The sequence below is a fragment of the Sander vitreus genome, chromosome 8, assembly GCF_031162955.1.
Source record: "Sander vitreus isolate 19-12246 chromosome 8, sanVit1, whole genome shotgun sequence".
In the NCBI taxonomy this organism is placed as follows: domain Eukaryota; kingdom Metazoa; phylum Chordata; class Actinopteri; order Perciformes; family Percidae; genus Sander; species Sander vitreus.
This window is the reverse complement of record NC_135862.1, coordinates 18,642,081-18,662,827: the sequence shown is the minus strand read 5'-3', so window position 1 is coordinate 18,662,827 and position 20,747 is coordinate 18,642,081. Positions and strand designations below refer to the sequence as shown.

The following is a 20,747-nucleotide window of genomic DNA, read 5'->3' as shown; positions in this document are numbered from 1 at the left end:
AATTTTCTGTTTTGGATGTTTGATACTAGTGCCAAATCTGATCAGCACAGATACCAAAACAATACTGTATTTTTAAAAAGATCAGTGTTTATCTACCGAGTTGATTTTTTCCTTTCCAAACTTCTTAAATGTTGTCTAGCAGCCGAACAAGAACTTTACTTAAATAAATGCAGTCAAATATATAATTTAAACCAGAAACCCTCTGATAAAAAAATAAGTAAAGAAGCAAGCATTTAGTGAAAGTTTGTGAGGACTGAGGTTCGATCCCCAGTCCTACTTGTCACTCTTTACAGTTTAAATGTTTTTTTTTTTTCTGAATGAAAAAATAGCTCAAAGCACTCGCTCTCATTTCCTGTGAGCAGGTTTCAGTTTGACAACCTTAAAAGATCTTTATCATTCAGAAGCTTCAGTAAGGTGTGTTAGTTTTTGGGCTCAAAATACCTCATGTTGAGCCTGGTACCTGCAGGCGGGCCGGGAGCTGTTGGGGGACTGTGAACCCGTGTGTGTTGCTTTGCCGTGGGGTTGTTCCCTTGGTGAAGGCCTTGGGGATGGTGGTGGCAGAGTAACCTGACCCACTGTGAAACAGCTGTAGCCACGCGTTGCCGATCCCTCGAGTCTCAGTGCAGCTCAGATGATGGTCCAGTGTGTGTGTGTGTGTGTGTGTGTGTGTGTGTGTGTGTGTGTGTGTGTGTGTGTGTGTGTGGGAGCATACACATGATGAATGGATGTGTTTTTGCCAAAGATTCATTCTCTACTTTTGAACATTCAATTATACACAGAATGATTTCAAACCAAACTTCAGAGACTTTTTGGCCGATTTTAATTCTATAGTACAAGGTTTACAAGTGTGTGTTCTCTCTGAGTGTGTGTGAGCGTATATAAGCGGCAGGCCAAGACAGCTGGCTGAAGGTTAATGTGTCACAGCTCGCCGGGGGAGCAGCTGCTATGTCACAGGCACCACTCCTGTCTAAAGATAGCCATGAATACAAACTCTTCCTCTTTTCTTTGCTGCATTAACACAAGAACTCTGGCACCAACATGCAGCTCAATCCCCACACATGCAGTTGCCCCACTAGACAAATGCTGCTGCTGCTTGCAAGTTTGGCCGCCTCCATCCACTCCCTGATTCTCTATCTCAGTCTGAATCTTGTAAGTGTCTGGTGGTAGTAAAGACCCCACTGCAGTCACTGAGCCAGCTGGCTGGGAACCTCTTTGATGGATTTATACAGTAATACCTCACACCACATATCTGGGTAGTGTCTGAAACAGGTGAGGGACAAATTCTGCCTTTTTTCCCCATCACTCTTGGCAGAATTTGCGAAGCTGTCTGAACACTTGTCTGGTCTTTTTTTGGAAGACACACACACACACACACACACACACACACACACACACACACACACACGTTAGTACAGCCAGCATAGCTTCACATATTTGACATATGCTGAGGTGTTCATAATTAAGTTCTCACTGGTTTATTAAAAGACCATGTTGTTAAATCCATTTAATTAGAGGAATTTAGAAACCCCCCGGGCCCACTCTACTTTGGCTTAGTAGGTTTTTCTAATCAGGGATTGAGAAAGTAGTATGTTCAACAGCTAAAAATAAGTTTCATCCTAATGAAGCTATAAGAAAAGGACCACAATGGTGTGAGTGTTTCCATTTATTGACATCCATAACAGATTGGTCGACAAAAAAAAACTACAAACATTTTAATAATCAATCATTCATCAAGCTAAAATCCCGAACATTTGCTGGTTTGAGCTTCTCAAATGTGACGATTCTTTCTGTTTCATATAATTATGAAATTAATATCTTTGTGTTTTAGACTGTTGGTCAGACAAAACAAGACATTTGAAGACATCAGGGCTCTCGGAAATTGTTTTAAATATCTTGTGGACATTTCATTAGTTAGAGTTGATTATAGCTGAAACAATTAGTCAGTAGTCAATTAGTTGATAAAAGATTTATCACCAACAGATTTGATAATCGATTAATCATTTCTGTATTTTTTCAACCAAACAAATAAAAAAACAATCTTGTGTTCCATGCAGTCCTAACACAGACAGAAAAAAATCAGTTACAAATAAGATACCATGTTAACTTTCTACAGGGTTTTTCTCAAGTGCTGCAACACACAACTGTGCCTGGCATGCAGGCTGTCTGAAATTACTACAAAGGCTGCTGAGAGCGGTTTGTGTTTGCAGTTTGATATGAAACTGATAACCCCATCCTGCCGTCTGCCCTTAGTTAGATAGCAGCGTGGCCTGTTGTTCCCTTTACAGCCATGAAAGGCTATCGGGGGCTGCTGGTGTGACGATGAGCAGGACAGGGAAAGGCTAATTGTCGCTCTCTCTCTGATGCTAATGCTCTGCTCACAAACGGACGCCAGGTGACTTGACTCAGGCTTATATCAGATGAGTCCCTGCCTGGGCGATTATCTCTGTAATGAGCCAAATAGGCTTTTTATCTACAATAAATAAAGACTATCAACATATCAAGATATATCTATTTATGGGGAGAAATGAACACCTAAAATCTTGTAGCTGTAAAACTTCCAGGATCCAGTCTGAAATTTTGTTTTATTGGTTCCTCATTTTATGCACAAAGGATGATAATCACAAATCACAAAAAAGAAAAATGGATTATATTGGCGTGACATAAGTATGCTGCCTGGGTCCACAAGGCTTATCTGTCACAATTCATGCGGGCCTTTCATCCCATTCATAAACTGTTATCATGTGAAGTGTAAGTGGTGCTTTACATGTATTATTTTCATATGAATGGTGTTTTTGATTTAAAAGTCGTCGTTATTTGTGACATATTTATAAAGGGAAATTATTAAAATTCATGTTTTTGTGATTTTTCTCTCCAAAATTTCTTAACGTAATTCTGGGTTTATTTGTATATTTAAGGGTAATCTCAAAAGGTGCCCATATTGTGTAAATATATTAGCCTAAATCTAGAAAAATGATAGCAATGGTAAAAGGGAATTTTCGGTGTAAAAGTGTATTTCACTAACCTGACGCGCCATATGGTTTGTTAACATAGAACCATCTGAGAAGCCGTCATTGGAAACTGTTTGGAAAAGTGCAGGCACTTTAGAAAAATAATCGTTCTATCACGTCCTCCATTGTTGTTTTAAACGAACGGTCGCGGCCGTCATACACGTAAACCACTGATTGGTTCGGTAAGCTGTAGCTTAGCTCAGACACAAACGCATTAGCCTGCTACTTGAAACTTGACAAAATACATTTTCGTGTGAGACGTGATTCTTGTGTGATCTTGTGATCAAAAATCCAGCTGCCGTGCAAGGTAAGTATTTCACAACACAGATTATGAATTTGTAGGCTGTTCTACAGTAACACCTGTTTTTCCTGGAGTCTACAAACTGTATTATTGCTCAGGTAACTATTAGGGCTGGGAATCACCAGAGGCCCCACGATACAATACTTATGTCATGATACAATACTATCGCGATTTTAAACATGCAATGCAATTTATACCTTTTTTTTTGCAACTTAAAATTGATGTCCTCAAAGAAAAACTCAACATCTGTTTTATCTAAAAAGATAAATTGCTGTATGTTCATCTCACAAAGCAGGGTCAGGATTGAAAAGGGCAAAGAAAAGAGGAACATTTGATGAGAATTATAGCCTCAGCTGCTGCAGCATGCCTGCCTGGTTGTCATGCTCAGCTCAGCACCACGCAGCACACCACCACCACCTGCGTCTCCTGAAAAAGCTTACTTTTTACTGGGCACAATGCAGCCTTTATATAAGGCCCCCATAATGGAGCCAGTTCCTTCACTCATGTCCTCATTGTCTTGGCCAGGATGAGAAAAGGCTGCTCTTTAGAAAAGCGAGGCTGAGCTCACCCTTGAATCATGCCAACAGTTACGCTTGTTCTCTGTCGTCTTCTGTGTGCGAGGCAACCAAGGGAGGAGAGGCAGGCGTTTTTCGCAGTGACGTTAGGTGGTTTACTGAACCCTGTAGGGGTCACAAAGAGGTTGCGACCTTGCTTTTCCTGTTTCTGTGGGTGGCCCAGACAGCAGACACCCTGTGGCAGTAATGGTGGCTGTGGTGCGATTGGTTCATCTAGCACAAGTGGGACAATTGCACAGATCTCTGCAGTGATGGTGGCTTGTGCAGCTCTAGTCTGGCATTACAGGGCTGTTGTGGGGGTGGTGGTGGTTCCTCACAGCAGGAACTCTTAGCCTTTTAAGTAGCCCTCTGTCATCATCATCAGCACAGTCTCTGTTTGCTCGTAGCTGCAGAAGGAAAAGGACAGAATCCATATGAAATGTTTGTCACCACTGCAGCATCCATAATGCCTGCAGACTGTACTGCCAGGAAAACAGAAGTGAAAATATTTTAGCATACAGCTGGAGAAGAGAGTTTGTCTGTGAAGCGAGAGTTGTGTTATGGTAAGTATTGATGGCTGGTTCAGGGGATGAAAATGCAGACGTAGTCAGGGGGAGCTGCAGGAGAGGAAGGGGGGTTAGGGTTGCTATAGGGTGTGAGATGGAGGGAGATGGAAAATCAGCATGCATGCAGTCTCCTGCAGTGCTCTGCATTTTCAATATGGAAAAAGCAGTGGGGTTGCCGTGGTAACAAATCCAGAATCGGTGCAGCCCTCGGACCCCTCCACTTCAGCCCCCCTCCCTCCCCCCTGGCCACCTCCCAGCAGATCTGGAGCTCAGACCGGCCTACTTAGGGGAGCAGGGATAAGGCTTGGAACAGGGATCATGTCCAAAGCTCCACACTCGATCCCAGAGCAGGAACAGGAACGTGGCCCAGCGGATACAGTTGCACAGTAGACAGACCCCCCCTCCTCTCTACTGCCGTTAACTTTCCATTGAACTCTCAGAAAGTGATTTGTATCCTCAGAGTCTGCTGGACTGTAGGTCATATCCCAGTTATTTATGAGATGTTAATGTGCTCCCTCATATCCCCATCATATACATTCATAAATTAAGAGGGGGTACTGGATATTACCATGGAAACTGAAGAGAGATTTACTGCAAAAATCAACAGTGAATGGCCTGTCAGTGTATCCCAATTTTGGTGCAAGAAAATCTTGATTTGAGCTCATCTCAATGATTGAAAACAAATTATAGTGATTTTTTCCCCCCAGAATAATATCAGGCCTACAACTAATGATTGTGTTCATTATCGCGTAATCGCTCCCTTATTTTTTTCTGATTAATCCTATAAATCTATGAAAAGTCCACAACATAGCCTAAAATATCCATTTCAGTCTCCTAGAGAAAAGAGGAACATTTGTCTTGTTATGTCCAACCAACAGTCCAAAACCCAGAGATCTGCAATTTTCAATGATATCAACCAAGAAAAGCAGCAAATCATTATTAATAAGCTGGAACAAGCAAATATGTGCCATTTAGCTTTATGAAATGACTAAAACAATGAATTGATCACCAACATTGTTTTTCATTTTGTGTCGAATCATTGACTAGTTGTATAACTGCATATCAAGTGTGTCACTTGCTGTTGGAAGAAAGACTGGAAACCGTTGCTGCAAACTCATAACTCTTAACTCTGATGAAGTTGTCTTCTTCAGGGCAGCCTTCAACAGTGGTGAATACATAGTTTTCCATCAGTTTAATGAACTGAAACTTTTTTCTATGTAGCTCCAAATTGCAGGCTGAGTGTATTGCTGCAGCAGGAGAGTGGGTAACGCAGCGAGCTGTTCAGGAGATGACAGACTGCTTGCCCATGCTGGAGCTGATGTGTCATGAGGCGGACTGATGTGAAGCTGTTGTGAAGTCGAGTTGATGTTCTGCCTCATCTCGGTTCCTTGAATAATTAGATTGATTGTTGCTTGACTAAGACCACAAAAGGGCAATATGTATGAATATACAAAAAAAATATATAATGGAGTCCCTTGTACTTATGACACCATAGATTTGCCAAAATGAAACTTTGATGTTGTGACAAAGACAGCTGGCCAGAATAAAACCAGGAACGTCACGCTTACATGATACTCTCATTCTACTCAACCAACAGCCCTAAATGCATTTTACTGTCATGTTACATGATTTTTGGGTATTCAAGTAGACTTTTCAGCTACTTTGCTGCTATCTGAAGCTGCAAATAGATGAAGTTTCCTTGTGTAGTTTATGATCAACAGTTTAATATTTCGTCCTTGCACTGTCCTAGTTTGCTTTGGCCTTTAGCCCAGTTCAGACAGACGGCTGCTGCTGTTCGCTGTGTGGAGGGAATGGGGGCAGGCTCACTGCCTCTTAAAACTGTGTACAGACTTTTCGAATCTTGCAGTATCTGGGGTGAGAAATAGGCCATGCAGCTGCTGAATCATCTGTATCTTCACAAACAGATGTTTGTGGGATGTTTAATGTGAAATGAAAATTTTAAATCAAGGCGCCATGTTTGAAAAACAGTTTTGTTCACTGATTGGCTGCCGCTGTTATGTTTTTGATCTCTCTGTTATTGTAACTCTTTCTCCGGTCTGACTTTTCAGTTCCGGTCTGAAGTTCAGATTTATTTGCCAGTGTGAGCCGATGCTTCTCCCAAAAAAGAATTCATAATGAAAAGTTAGTTTCAACCCTTGTATGTAAAAGTTGTCTGTCATGCTTTTATCCTGTTGTTCTGTGTACAATGAAACTGACAAAATGAAGTTCAAATCATGGCTTCTTAAAGGACTAGTTCACGTATTTCTTTAAGTGTGTCTTCAAATAATATTCACATGCCCATATTTAATACAAAACTGTTTTTTGGTCGTTTTTTTTGTCCATACTCTCCAAGAAGAAATCCCTCCCCGCTGCAATTCCAATGGAAGAGATGGGGAACAGTCCTCGCTTTGTGCAAAAATACATTCTTAAGTTAAGCTGATAATATAATAATATGAGGCTTCCACAGTCGTAGCTACATAAATCAAATAGGTATTTTCCAAAAGTATTGCTTTTTTATTTCCAGTTAGCTGTAGTTCAAGAAAATGCTGTCTGAAGTAGCACAAAGAGGGAATTCATTCTAAAAAAACTTACTTTGGAAGATCCCCACACATATTTCCTTCTGCTGAACTTTGAATGCATTTTTACACAGAATGAGGACTGTGGTTTGTCCCCCATCACATACATTAAAATCTCATCTCTTTACGGCCAGTATGGACAAAAAAGAAATAACCGCAACCAAAAACTCTACGTATACCCATGCGAGTATTGTTTTAAGAAAGAACCTATCCTTTAACTGATGATTCAAATCATCAACATTTAGAGGGCCGTCTTATTTTCAGCCATATCCTGTTCCGCCACTATGTTCTCATTATTTGGCTTTGGCTGTGTGAAACAGTTGCATCTCTGAGCAGAATTCAGGTTATGAGTGATATTTGGAAGACAAAAGGCTGTCAGTAGGGAAAAGGCAGCGAGCCCTGAGGGGCTGTACTACTCGTGTGTTTTCATGTCTGGCTTTACTCATCATTGTCGCAGACAGACACTTGTCCAGATCTGCAGTAGTAGTGGAGTCATGATCTCTACATTGAGGTCATAGGTAGAGGTCTCTCTCTCTCTCTCTCTCTCTCTCTCTCTCTCTCTCTCTCTCTCTCTATACTGTCTAAGCTCTCACATTTAGGTACTCTCATGCACATAGTAAATGCGGCTGGAATGTGTGATGTGGACTCGACGTGGCTCAGGCTCGTCCTGCTCCATTCAGGAGCAAATCCCCCTGGTTTAGGATTTGCTTTTACAGTCCGGTGTGCCAGGGACCGTACTCTAAACTCACCCGTAAGAATCTTTCACCAACTTGTCATGTTTTCCCAGGAGGAGGAATGTAAAGTAATGTGCCACAATGAGCTGAGTCATAATTAACGTCAGAGTTGTCTGGTGATGAAACGTCTTTGATTTCAGTTTGATTCTTGATGTGGGATTGTGAAACATGGCTGCAGGCGGGTGTGGTGTATTCTTTTGAATTAAAGGCAGTAACGGATTTTGTCAATGAAATGTCAAGGCCCGCATCAACACTATTGTTTTACCTACCTGCCCAGGGACTACGGGTGGAAAATAGCAATTGTGCTATAACCTCATGGTGCAATGCATCTCTCCTTGTTCTTATACAAGGTTAATGTTTAATTGTGCATTGTCCCTGTTTAAATAAAATTCTGTAACTAAAACAAGCTGTGTCTATTAGGGCTGGGCAATATATTGATATTATATCGATATCGTGATATGAGACTAGATATCGTCTTAGATTCTGGATATTGTAATATCGTAATATGACGTAAGTGTTGTGTTTTCCTGGTTTTAAAGGCTGCATTACAGTAAAGTGATGTCATTTTCTGAACTTACCAGACTGTTGTAACTGTTCTATTATTTGCCTTTACCCACTTAGTCATTATATCCACATTACTGATGATTATTTATCAAAAATCTCATTGTGTAAATATTTTGTGAAAGCACCAATAGTCACACTACAATATCGTTACAGTATCGATTTCGAGGTATTTGGTCAAAAATATTGTGATATTTGATTTTCTCCATATCGCCCAGTCGTAGTGTCTATTCTTACATGGTTTAGAACCACAACTAACATGTTGTTTTATTTGTCATCCTCAGGCCTCCCCTTCCTGAGAGCTCCATGGAGAAGATGAAGCGGTTCAAGCGGCGTCTCTCTCAGACGTTGCGAGGCAGCCACACCGTTGACGAGTCGCTGTCTGAGCTGGCGGAGCAGATGACCATCGAGGAGAACGGCCTGAAGGACAGCGGTGAGTTTTAGAAGTAGTTTGTAAAGAGTTTCTCAGTGTTCTTTAACATACCGGTAATAACACAAGGATCTCCTCAATAATGTAACAGTTGTAGGGTTCTGTATGTTATGGCCATTACTTGAACATGAACATGAATTCTTTTTTCCTTTTCTTTCCATCATTGGCAAATGGCTCTAAATACTGCACTACCCATGAACCACAGCTGATGGGAATCAGTTTACACATTCAGAATACCATAAGCCCTTTTCAGACATGGCATCTGTACTATTGCTGGCTTCATTCATCTGTTAGCTGATTAGTTGAAAAATGATATGAAAGAAGAAAAGTGTTCTGAAATGCTACATTAGTTATGGATTTTAAAAGTTTTTCTGCAGTTGAGTGACTAATTGAATAAGGGACACTGTAGTCTAACCTTTATTATTAGCAAACCAAGATTGTCGTCATGACTTTTTTTTTTTTTTTTTTTACAGAAAAGAGGCTCAGGTTCATTCAAACACCAGACTGACGTGTAAAATTTCCATCACGTTTACATAATGAAGTGCATCTGAAAGTGGACTGAGTTAAACTGCTGAATATGTTATCTAATCTAATCTATGCATAAGCTCACCATTAGCGATACTCCACTGAATTTTAAGCTTGATGAGCATTGGGAGTCGTGGTTTACTTTTGTCCTTAAACTTTAATGTTCATCCAAGCCTTGGAAATCCTTTAACTGCCAGTCACATAACATTGACTGTTCAGCAAGTTAATGTGACATTTACAGAAATAACTTCACAAATCTAGTCTGATATGACTCGCAGAGATTGTCGTTGATTCATGTTGATCCTACTGAAGGTTGTCGCCTCTAAGGTGTCAATAAAAGCAGAGTGGCACAGCAGCTTATCACTGCTTATAGTCACAAAATCTGCAGGGAGCGAGGGAGGGAGCATGACTCGATATGCTACTACATCGTTGCCATGGTGCTCAGGATCTGGAAACATTCTAGAGTTTCCATGACATTGCCACGGCAACTTGGATGACTTGGTGAAACCAGTCTGGCATCTTTTTTTTTTTTTTATCTTTCAGCTCTTCTTTTTCTCTTTAGGCCACCCAGAGGTCCCCCCCCCCCCACCCCAAAGCTTCTTTCAGGCCTGTCCTCAGTTTTCCTCTCTTGTCTTTTGTCCAAATGAGAAGTTTTTTCCCCTTCTTCAGTCAATCAGATCGTCCAAGTTCTCCCTAACCACCTCCCTCTGAGAACTAACTGGGCTTTGTAAAGAGATTTTTGTATAGTGATTAACACCAGGTTTGGTCAGAGTGTTCTGGGCTTGGTAAGTGGGGACACAGAATCGTGTGTGTGTGTGTGTGTGTGTGTGTGTGTGTGTGTGTGTGTGTGTGTGTGTGTGTGTGTGCGTGTGTGCGTGTGTGCGTGTGTGTGTGTGTGTGTGTGTGTGTGTGTGTGTGTGTGTGGATTTAAGCAGCCTGTGTAACACAGTATGGTAGAGAGGAGACAGACTGAAGTAGCCAGATGAGATGTGATCTGAACTCTGTGATTGGGGAAAGCGTTCTGGTCCTGATCTGATTATGATTATGCAACACTTATAACTCAGGGCAGGGATAAGGAAGAGGTAGCATAAGGGCCTATGGATATTACATGGGGGCTGTGTATTTTTTTGTTTTTATAGAAAATCTAGGAAATGATTCATTGGTGTAGAAGGGAATATTAGTGTGTGCAAAAAAAACCAAATTAATGACTTGTAATATAGGACACAACAAAAGTGTTGACGTCTGTGCTTACAAAACTGTTACGTAATGAAATTGTTTAGCTTAACAAGACCCGCACGCCCACAGTACTCCAAATCAGCCTCAAAAGGCAGTCTGAACCATGTGAGCTTAATTTTGTCAATAACATTTAAATTGCTGAAATTTACTGAGAATTGCTTGACCCTGGAAACTAAAAGCCAGACAATCAGAAAGCGATGGGGGGTGGTTTCGATGGGGACATCTGCAACTACATGTCTTATTTCCTGCCTCGGATTTATTCAAGTTTAAGACAGATATGATTAAATAGTCGCTTTTTCCAGCTTGAAAATCAGTGCCAATGGTTGATGACAGCCAAGTCCGGGGTGCATTTATCTAATCGGGTGTGGGAAGGGTTACTGTGATGTGGCAGTGAAGGAGAGCACATTCAGTCATCTGTTATACAGCCCAAAACAAATACCCATTGATGCCAGCAAGACCACAGTGACTGAAATAAAATATTAGCATTGGCTTTTTAATTCTAACTCTTCATAAAAAAATCTTATTTTTATGACCTCACAATACATAAAAGGTACCTGTTTGGGGTTTATTTTTTAGGATTGCAAGCCTGCCAACAAAAACTGCATTAGAAAATGTCCATCATTTCAAAATATAGGCCTAACAAAAAGCTACAATGTGAAAGAAAAACAATGACTCAACAGTGAAAACACAGTCACGTTGAAGCTGTGATTTTACATGCAGATTTAACACTCTTTGTCATATTTTGCAATCATAGTAATTTGGGGTTGCAGGTTTTGTTGAATGGTTTGCGATCACACATTTCTTCGCATTTTTGTTAACGGACAAAATTTACCCCATACACCTGTTGAATTCTTTTTTGTCGGATTCACTGATTTGTTCTAGGGGTAGCCTATAAGGTTTGAATAAAATAGTAAATACCAATATATATTGTCTGTTTTTCGCTAATCTAGCAGATAAAATACCCTCATAACAAAAACAAATCAGAAAATAAGCATCTAAGTCCTGCTTGTTGATTCCCAACACTAACCACTTTAACCCTCCACCCAAACATGCAAACAGAGGCAGTCATATAAAAGGCCAAACCAGACTGATGAGTAAGGATGCACTGTAAAACCTTATTTTGATCATGCGCATAAAAAGTCATAAACACCTAAAAATATCTTTCCCTGTCGGTTTTCAGAGACAAACCAATGTATAACCATCTTCCTTTTCTGTTACTCTATAACCGTTGCCTTATGTCTCGTCCTAATCTTCACTGCCCTTGTTGCACATGTCCTACAGTATCCTTTTGTCTCTGTCTGCCTGCTAAACAGTTTCAGTTGGTGCTACTCTATATACAATAAATCTTTCACCTCTGTCAGCTCCATTCTTGCTTTTGGACAAATGCTCCTCTGTCAGGCAGTTTTCGACCCTTTTCTCCAGGCAAAATACACTGCTGATACTACAAGACACTTTGTTTACATACTTGAGTCTCTCACTTCTCTACTTTTTATATTGACTATTTACAGTATAAGGGTCACACTGGATTAGAGAACAGACCACATTGTAACTGCCCCAGCTCTGTTTACTATTAGGTAACCTTTGTTTCAATGGCAGGCTGCAGGAATGTGGTATTTTGGAAAAATCAATGCACATAAAGATTAGACTGCACCAAATTCCATCGGTTTTCATAATTTTTTTTTTTGTATAGCCAGGACAAGTACTGTTACATAGAAGCTGCATTGTTTTTTTTTAAGGATGTTTACAGGTGTGCTAAAAATAAGACCATCAATCATTTAACACATTTCAATACCATAAACTGTTGATTTACAGTACACAATCTACTGTATAATCTGTTGTATAGTAATTCATCAGTTTCCTTCGTCAGTCCTTTTATCTCTGTTTCTCTCTTTGTTTTTCTTTTTTTATGGATGTTGGCACAGTTCTTTGTTCTCAAACACCCTGTTTTCTTCTGTTTTTGACTCTGATGATTTTTTGATTCTCTTTTTAAACCAGTGAAAAAGAAAATTCCGTGTTCTTGTTCACGTCCATTAATAGAAACACGCTATGGGCCCTATTTTCACGATGTAAGCGCACAGCGTGAAGCGCATAGCGCAGGTGCGTTTAGGGCATGTCCAAATCCACTTTTGCTAGTTTGACGGTGGAAAAAAGGGTCTGTGCGCTGGGCGCATGGTTCAAAAGGGTTGTACTTAGTGACTTCATTAATTCATCGGTGTGTTTTGGGCGTAGCATGCAATAAACCAATCAGAGTGTCATCTCCCATTCCCTTTAAAAGCCAGACGCGTTTGTACCATGGCATATTGCTATTATGATGGCGGATTTGCACCGTAATATTTTTATTTGTAATCTTTTGCATGTTTGTGTGCTGCTGCACTTCCCTGTGTGTGTGTGTGTGTGTGTGTGTGTGTGTGTGTGTGTGTGTGTGTGTGTGTGTGTGTGTGTGTGTGTGTGTGTGTGTGTGTGTGTGTGTGTGTGTGTGTGTGTGTGTGTGTAAAGGCTCTGATACACCAACCCAACGACCGACCGTTGGCAGAAAAGGCAGTCGGACTGATCAGTCTCCCCGAGTTGGTCAAAAAAAGTGCCTCGGAACACATCGAAGCGACGCCGACTTGAGTGTACGTTCTGCGCGTGCGCGAGATGTAATATGTCTCCATAACAGCAGGTGCCGCTAATCTGTATTGTCGCCCAAAAAATTAAAACTGGCAGCTGATTGGACGAATGCGTCACGTTGGTCTGGCTTCTCCCCCGAATTTCAAAACCGACCATAATGGCGGCTCGTTGAAAAATAATTCACCGAAACGTGTTTCTGACAACATTCTAAGTGAGAAATAGGCCATGCAGTTGCTGAATTTGTCTTCATTTCAGATCGGCACAGGTCAATTTAAAAGATTTTCGTCTCAATTTTGAGAGCCGTTCGTCACACTCATCCCACTCGTCATTTCCGGTAATTGGTCACTGAGTCCGACTGCCCACTGGCCGATTCAACAAGTCAAATCGGCCCAAATGAACGCCGCCGGCTCCTCCGACTGACGACGGCACGGAACACACCAAACAGACTCGGGTCACCGACCTCGCCAGACTGTCCGATGGCCAATAATCGGGTTGGTGTGTCAGCGCCTTAACAGGCATAGTGTGCGCGAGCCTAGGCACATTTTACTAATTCGCTGTTAAAATAACAATGACTTTAGACCAGCTTTTTGTTGGTCAATGGCGCAATCGCTTCTCATTGCCTCAAGATAGCAATACGCCAAGAATTCACCTGAACACACCTCCCTGTAAGACCAGCACGCCCATGGGCGCAAAGATGGGCGCAGGTGCATTTGCTATTTAAACAACGTGGCCGCTGGACGGGAAATTGACAAGTGCGTCGGTCTTAAACTAGTAAAGACACTTGCGTTGCACCGGGTGCAAGATAGGGCCCTATAAGTGGAATAGCATTTGTTCAGCATGCAATTGACTATCTAACTCAGTGACAGCAGTTAACTGATATTACATGCAAATCTATGCACCAGTAGATTACAAGTTAAAACCTCTTATGTAACGGTGATTATTTTATGCAGTCTGGTGTTATGCTATGTAACCATTAATGTATAGTGAGTGCATCAGAAAGCTTTTAGTCCATTAGCCAGCAAAATGCCTGAAATCCTTACCACCTTCCAATTAACATTAAACAGTTGGACTTTCAGCCAACTTGATTTTGATTAATGCTTACTGAATGGTTGGAAGATGGCACCATATTGTACACTCCATGACAAAACTTTAGATCTTTTTTTTAAATGATTAAACGTCATACTTTAGAAAACAATACAAATGCATATAATGATTCTGAAATATAGAATATGTGGAAACAAAGCTAACAGCGTGTAGAAAAATAATTGGTCATGTGTGCTGTCGAGTTTGAGCATTTAAGCAGAAACAAATTCTGTATTAGCGTTGTTTTTCACAAACGTTATACTCAGAAATAGGCATAAATTTCCACCACCATCAAGTGAGTGTGAAATTCATTGACCAGTTTGTTGATGATTTTGGGTCAGGTAATGCTGGAAAAGAACCAGTTCGTAAAACATGTTAAACTAAAGAGAAAAAGCGTTTAGCACCTTTTATGGTGGAAGTAAACCTAAGAATAAAGGGGGAGACAAAAGAGGAAATTCTGGTTGGATTGGATCTTGGGCCTCTAGGTGTGTGTGTGTGTGTGTGTGTGTGTAAGGAGCAGCAGTATTAATCATTCATGTGCTTTTTTCTGTTAGCCTATCAGTATCCAAGCTGACACTGTTCTTATTAAGCAGCTCAGGTATTGACCATGATGTGACAGATTAACATTAAATATTTTTTTTTGTCAATGTCATTATAAAACTCAGTGTTTCTGTTACCAGTTACACTAATTCAGTGTTGGGCATGCTCATATGATTAGTCAACCATAGAGCACTGTGCATCAATATGCATGTAAATGTTGAAAAATGTTGACTTCCACAGAGCCCATGGTGAGGAATGGTTGTCCCCCTTCAGCCCACAGTGTCCACTCCTTCCTCCACCAGTACACAAGCTCCTTTAAAAAGCCACCGCTGCGACGGCCTCAGAGCGTCATCGGAGGAGGCCTGGGCTCTCTCATGGTCATGCCTCGCAATGGCAGTCGCCTCGGTGAGACATCCACACACGCACAAACAGGCTGTGATGATCACATTTGATATTTGTCTTTCCTGCGCTGTGACTTCAAACAGGTTTAGTACAGGAGATTTCTTTTGTGTCAATAGGTAGAATGTTGGAATGCACATGTACTGTACATTTGGGTGTGTGAAGCTGCTAGATTAAAAGTCCACATGTAGAATATCCTGAAAACTACAAATCCTTGTATTTCACATTTCTACCGAGTCAGCTGAGCCTACATACAGAGCGGTATATTACAGTGTATATTACTGTGTGCTCAAACAAACCACTGCTAGAGGCATATATCAGTACAATCATTCCAGTGTTACGTCCAGTCACACAATAAGCCATTTGTTAAAAAATTAGACTAAAAATAATGACACTTCCAGCAAACCAGCGGCTTAGATTCTCAGCCTAGATACGATATTTAAATTCACAACACTCCCTAATATAAGCATAAAGCCTGCAGGAAATGGATATGTACTTTATATCTATGAGTCTGTTTGGCATGGGAAAATTACAGTGTGATGTATGGATTTGTCTTGTAAGGCCCAGTGGCAATGAAATAAATTAAATCTATCAGTCAAACTTATTAAACATAATGCACTTTTTGTATCTTCTGCTCGACACAGCCAGAAGCTTGATACAGACAGACTTGGGAAAGTGTCCAAAAGAGTGTTTGTTTTTCCTGTTGAAGTCATTACCTGTCCTCCACAGACCTGATCCCTCTATCAAATTCTGTCAACCTCTTTTTCTTTCTTTCTTTCTTTCTTTCTTTCTTTCTTTCTTTCTTTCTCTACTCCAGATATTGTCCACGAGAACCTGAAGATGGGGTCGGATGGGGAGAGTGACCAGGCATCGGGGACTTCCTCCGACGAGGTGCAGTCGCCGACGGGTGTTTGTCTGCGGAACAGAGGGAACAGACGCATCTCTGCAGAGGTGGGGATTATTTCTTTTCAGTTTTCAGACTTAATTTGTCCTTGCATAGCGTTTTTAAAATGGTGGATATGTTATTGGGGGGGGATATGAGTCATTTGCTACATTAACAACCTTTGACATTTGAATATGTTACTGTTCTGAATCATGACATTTACCTGGCTTAGTGGTTCAGCTTCCACTTTGTCGTTGAAGCTATGTTTTAATTAATTCACTGAAAAGTAAAGGAATATGGGCGTTTTGTAATGGACCTTTGGTATTTAATGGTGTGTGCATTAGAGCACCATGCTGTAACTCAGCGTAGGCAGTTTCTCATAGTGTGTCATGAACACGCTGAAATCTTCAGCTGCCCACAAGATCTCAGCATGGGACACACACACACACACACACACACACACACACACACACACACACACACACACATATGCACACAGTGACTCCACATACTGTACTGCTGAACATCCTTTATAATCTGTTGTACACAGTTACACAGTCGCTTTCACCCCCACCCCCCTCCTTACTTTCTCGCTCTCTCTTTACCCATGCACTGATTCAGTAAAGGGCCGATTTTGACTCCTCTGGTGATTACATCATGTCAACACATTATGGAAAGACTTCTCGCTGTGATTATTATTATTATTATTATTATGATTGTTTGTCTAAGAGGGATTTAATTTTACCATAAGCATCTGAAACTGAGGCGTGTGATTTTATACGTATTAAATACAGTTCAGCTTTGTTATCCTAAATTCATAAAGTTTAAACATTTGGGAACAAAAGTAAGCCACAGTAAAGATAACGTTGTCATGGCTTACACAACACTACGCAGTTTTATTCAGCAGAGCATATGGAAAGACAGACGTGCACACAAAATGTAGAACCAGATCAAGAGTGAAAGCTTTAATCCAGCCGGCTCGTAGGGACACATGAAAGGCAGCGTTAAGTAAGAAGAGAAATCATGCCGCTTTATTTTAAGGTAACAGATAAAGTGTGCTCAGTGGGGTTTTCTAGAATTTTGCAGATTTTTGACATTGGCTAACATCAGATTATTAAATTAAATAGAATCAGATGGACAAAATGACAAGTGTTTGATGCTTCTTTCATTTGTTTAGTGTTCAACATAATCAATACATTCGGACATGATGTTTGGATTGTTTTTGAGGACTTTAAACAATATCTGAAACTGTGTTTTTATCTCTTTCTTTACAACAAAGCCAAGAAAAGTCCCTTCAATCCACCTTAATGGCTACTAATGGGATTTGAGTCAGTACAACTGACTGTCCAGTTTCATAGTGAAAGTAAAAAAGAGAATGACAATGAACTTCTCGCCTTCCACATTTTTATTTACATTGTCATTACATGTAATATTCTCAAAACTTACTTATGAAACATACTTATGATTTGTTTAGGGAATAGAAATCTAATCATTTATCATTTTTAAAGGTTTAGTTTCCATTGTTATGATTGCTGTTTTGAGCCTTGAATAATCTCCATTTCCCCCCCCATCTACATTTTCACATATGAGGGGGAAGATGGAGGTCTCAACGGTCCGGGGACTACTTTCAAAAAAGTGTAAAAATGAAATATAGTTTAAAACCATTATATTAGAACATTGTTTTAACAATTAAAACATGACATCTGACCCATTTAAGATGTTGCAAACAATTTTCACAAAATAACTAAAGCTAATTAAATGTAATAAAATATGCAACATCTAACAAAAAGAGCAGACATACTTTTTTATTGTACTGTATGTGTGTTTTGCTTTGTGGATGATGTTGACATCTTGCCAGCGAACCACATGTTGCACAGTACATGCTGGGTGATCATGCGAGGAAACGTCTTGTGATTGAAGAACACACACTTCCCTCGCTCTGACAGTGTTTATTGGTTGGTTTGAGTGCAGGACCTCTGGGGATTTACGAGCAGATACCAGCAGCTACACAGACAAACTGAGCATTCAAGACTGCACATAAAGAAGAAAAAAAACAACTTTAAACGCGTAGTTAAGCAGCTTACTTCATTTGAGGCTACCCACACACAGAGACATGACACATCACCTCTCGCTGTGTATCGATAGTGTGTGCAAGCAGTACACCCTACACTTCCTGTGACTGTTTCACAATCTGAAGAGGTTTATTTGGACAGAAGCGTGTACACAAGCACACAGTTTTCATACTTTCTCGCAGCCCAACAAACACTCTGTGTGTTGTTTGTGTTGGTATGAGCAGCGTGATTGACCGTGTCACCGCGCTTGTTGTTGATGAAGTGATCCAACGGAGAGATCACTGTGTGGCCTCATTCTTTGCCTTTGTGCTGATGTGACACTCAGAGGAGGGACAGTAGAACAAAAAAAAGAGGAGTAAGGAAATCCCTCCGTCTGTGTTCAGGTAGAGGATTGTATGTCTCTCACTGGAGAGGAAGCAGTGCTGTTTGGGGATTACATCACAAGGATTACTGTAATACGGCGCAGATGGGCCCCTGTTGTAACAGATTAGGACGGGTTGATTTGAGGGCGGGGTAGTCTTTAGGTGATGAATGGCATCACTTGCTCTGGGGACAAAGCACCAATCCTGATTCACAGAAACTACAGACCAGCAAAACTGGATATAAAGTAGAGATACAGAGGGACATCATAGCATATGTATATGACTTTATTTGTAGATTTTCACCATGCATGTAGAGCTGAAACAATTAAGATGCAGCTATTTTGATAATTGATTTATCGTTCAGCTTCTCCAATACGAGAATATACTGCTTTTTTTGTTCTTACATGACAATTAACTAAATTATCTTTAGGTTTTGAACTGTTGATCTGACAAAATAAGCAGTTTGTAGACATAAACTTGGGCTCTGGGAACTTATAATGGAAACGTTGGCCTATTTTCTGAACTTTTATAGACATAGCAAGTAACGAGAATAAGCGACAAAATAGTCACATGAAGACAACAATCGTTGTAGCCCCATAATGATTATTAAAATTGTTGTGGAGGAATGTTCTGTCAACTATCAACTAATTGTTTCAGCTTCGCAGCAGTGAGATGTAAATTAGGAATATATCATTCTGGTAAAACACACCTTTTTTTGCTTGAAATTAATGTTTTTGTTTGTTTGTACATGGTCCTTGCAAAACAATATTTGTATAATCATACAAAACAAAACATCTTCACTGCAGCAAAATGTCTTGTTACACTGCATCAGAGTAACAATTCTAACAAACATGTCCACATATTAACTAATTTATTAACTGCCCTGTGTAATGTACAGTGTGTCCTAATTACTGAAGTTAAAAAAAAACATCACTTCCTATAAAACCGCATGTCCAAATCTGTCAGCTTTAGGCAACCGCAGGGGCAGAAAACTGAGTCACTGTCGTGGTTTGAATTAAAGGCTGACGGATTAGTTCACCAGTTCACAGGTCAGTCACCTTTGGTTCCAGATTTATCAGTAAGCTTGTTGTTGAAATGCGGAAAGTTCAAAGTTGCATATTTGTGTATGCTGATGAGGAGGGAAGGGTGTTACTAAGTGTCCAGTGTTACCTCAGAGGGAGTGAAAGATTTAAAGCAAGCTGAGAGAGAGAGAGAGAGGGGATTAACAGTAATCTAACAAATAGAGGAAATGCATGATGGGAAGAATCCAGACGTTTTATTGTGAGCGTGTTTGATTTTATATAACAAGTCATTAGGATCATGCTTTAGTACTTTGTTGCTCTGGGAAAGAATTAACCACAAACTCTTAAAGGGCTCCACAGGCCTTCTTTATTATGTACCCAAGTCTGCTACACAAAACTGTATCGACGCAAAGCTGCTACACGTGTATTTATACACACACAGCCCTCTCTGTTGACCAGTCAGGCCTAAATCTGGCTGGTTTCTACAGATTGTACTTGTTTACTTTGGGTTTCCGCCATTTTGTTGTCAATCATTAGTATTTATTCAGAGCTTACGCTGTTTGCTGAGGGTTTACTCCTGTTTTTCCATGGTTTTACATCATGTTGACACTGTTTTTCAATTAGGTTCTCTGTTGTTTTTATCCATTTGTGTGTGTGTGCAGGACCTGAACAAACGTCTGTCTCTGCCGGCCGACATCCGGATACCTGACAGTTACCTGGAGAAGCTGCAGCTGAGCAGCCCGTCCTTTGACCAGCCACTGAGCCGACGCTCCCGCAGAGCATCGCTGGTGAGACCAAGAGAGAAAAGAGGGGAAAGATATGGAGGGAGGGAGAGAGAGAGTGAGTGAGTGAGTGGAGAGAGGGCAAGAAAGAAAAGACAATGTGCTGGCAAAAAAGAGAAGGAAAATTAGAAAGTGGCAGTGAGTAGTGAAATGGATGATCAATACAAAGTAAACATAATTCAGTTTTCAAATTTTAATGAACCCTCTGTACACTACCTGCTCAGCACCAAACAGTAGACGGACAAAGTTAGTGAGCGAGTTAGCTTAGCGTTTTAATTGCCTCTTTGGGCTGGGTGTCACAGCCGCTGCTGCTGTTCATGTTGAGCCAGACTACAGGACAATGACTTGACTTCCTGTTCTCATACACCTGGCATAGACCTGTCCCTTTCACCTCATGCATTATCTTTGCCTCACGTCCCTATCAGCTGATAAACATTTATGTCTGTTTTGGGTTAATAAAGCATATTAGATACCTTACAAATCAAGGTATTTCATAACAGTCC

General features: G+C 40.6%; 1 protein-coding gene across 1 annotated transcript in view; it reads left to right on the top strand.

Moving 5' to 3' along the window:
- The window catches only part of LOC144522326 (cyclin-dependent kinase 17-like), a 32,492-nt gene that overhangs the window by 2,115 nt on the left and 9,630 nt on the right, over positions 1-20,747 (top strand). The window contains exons 2-5 of the mRNA XM_078257318.1: positions 8,585-8,733; positions 14,965-15,129; positions 15,941-16,074; positions 20,125-20,250. Of these exons, the coding sequence (XP_078113444.1) occupies positions 8,607-8,733; positions 14,965-15,129; positions 15,941-16,074; positions 20,125-20,250 (552 nt within the window). The 5' untranslated portion in view covers positions 8,585-8,606. The remainder of the gene's footprint in view (positions 1-8,584; positions 8,734-14,964; positions 15,130-15,940; positions 16,075-20,124; positions 20,251-20,747) is intronic.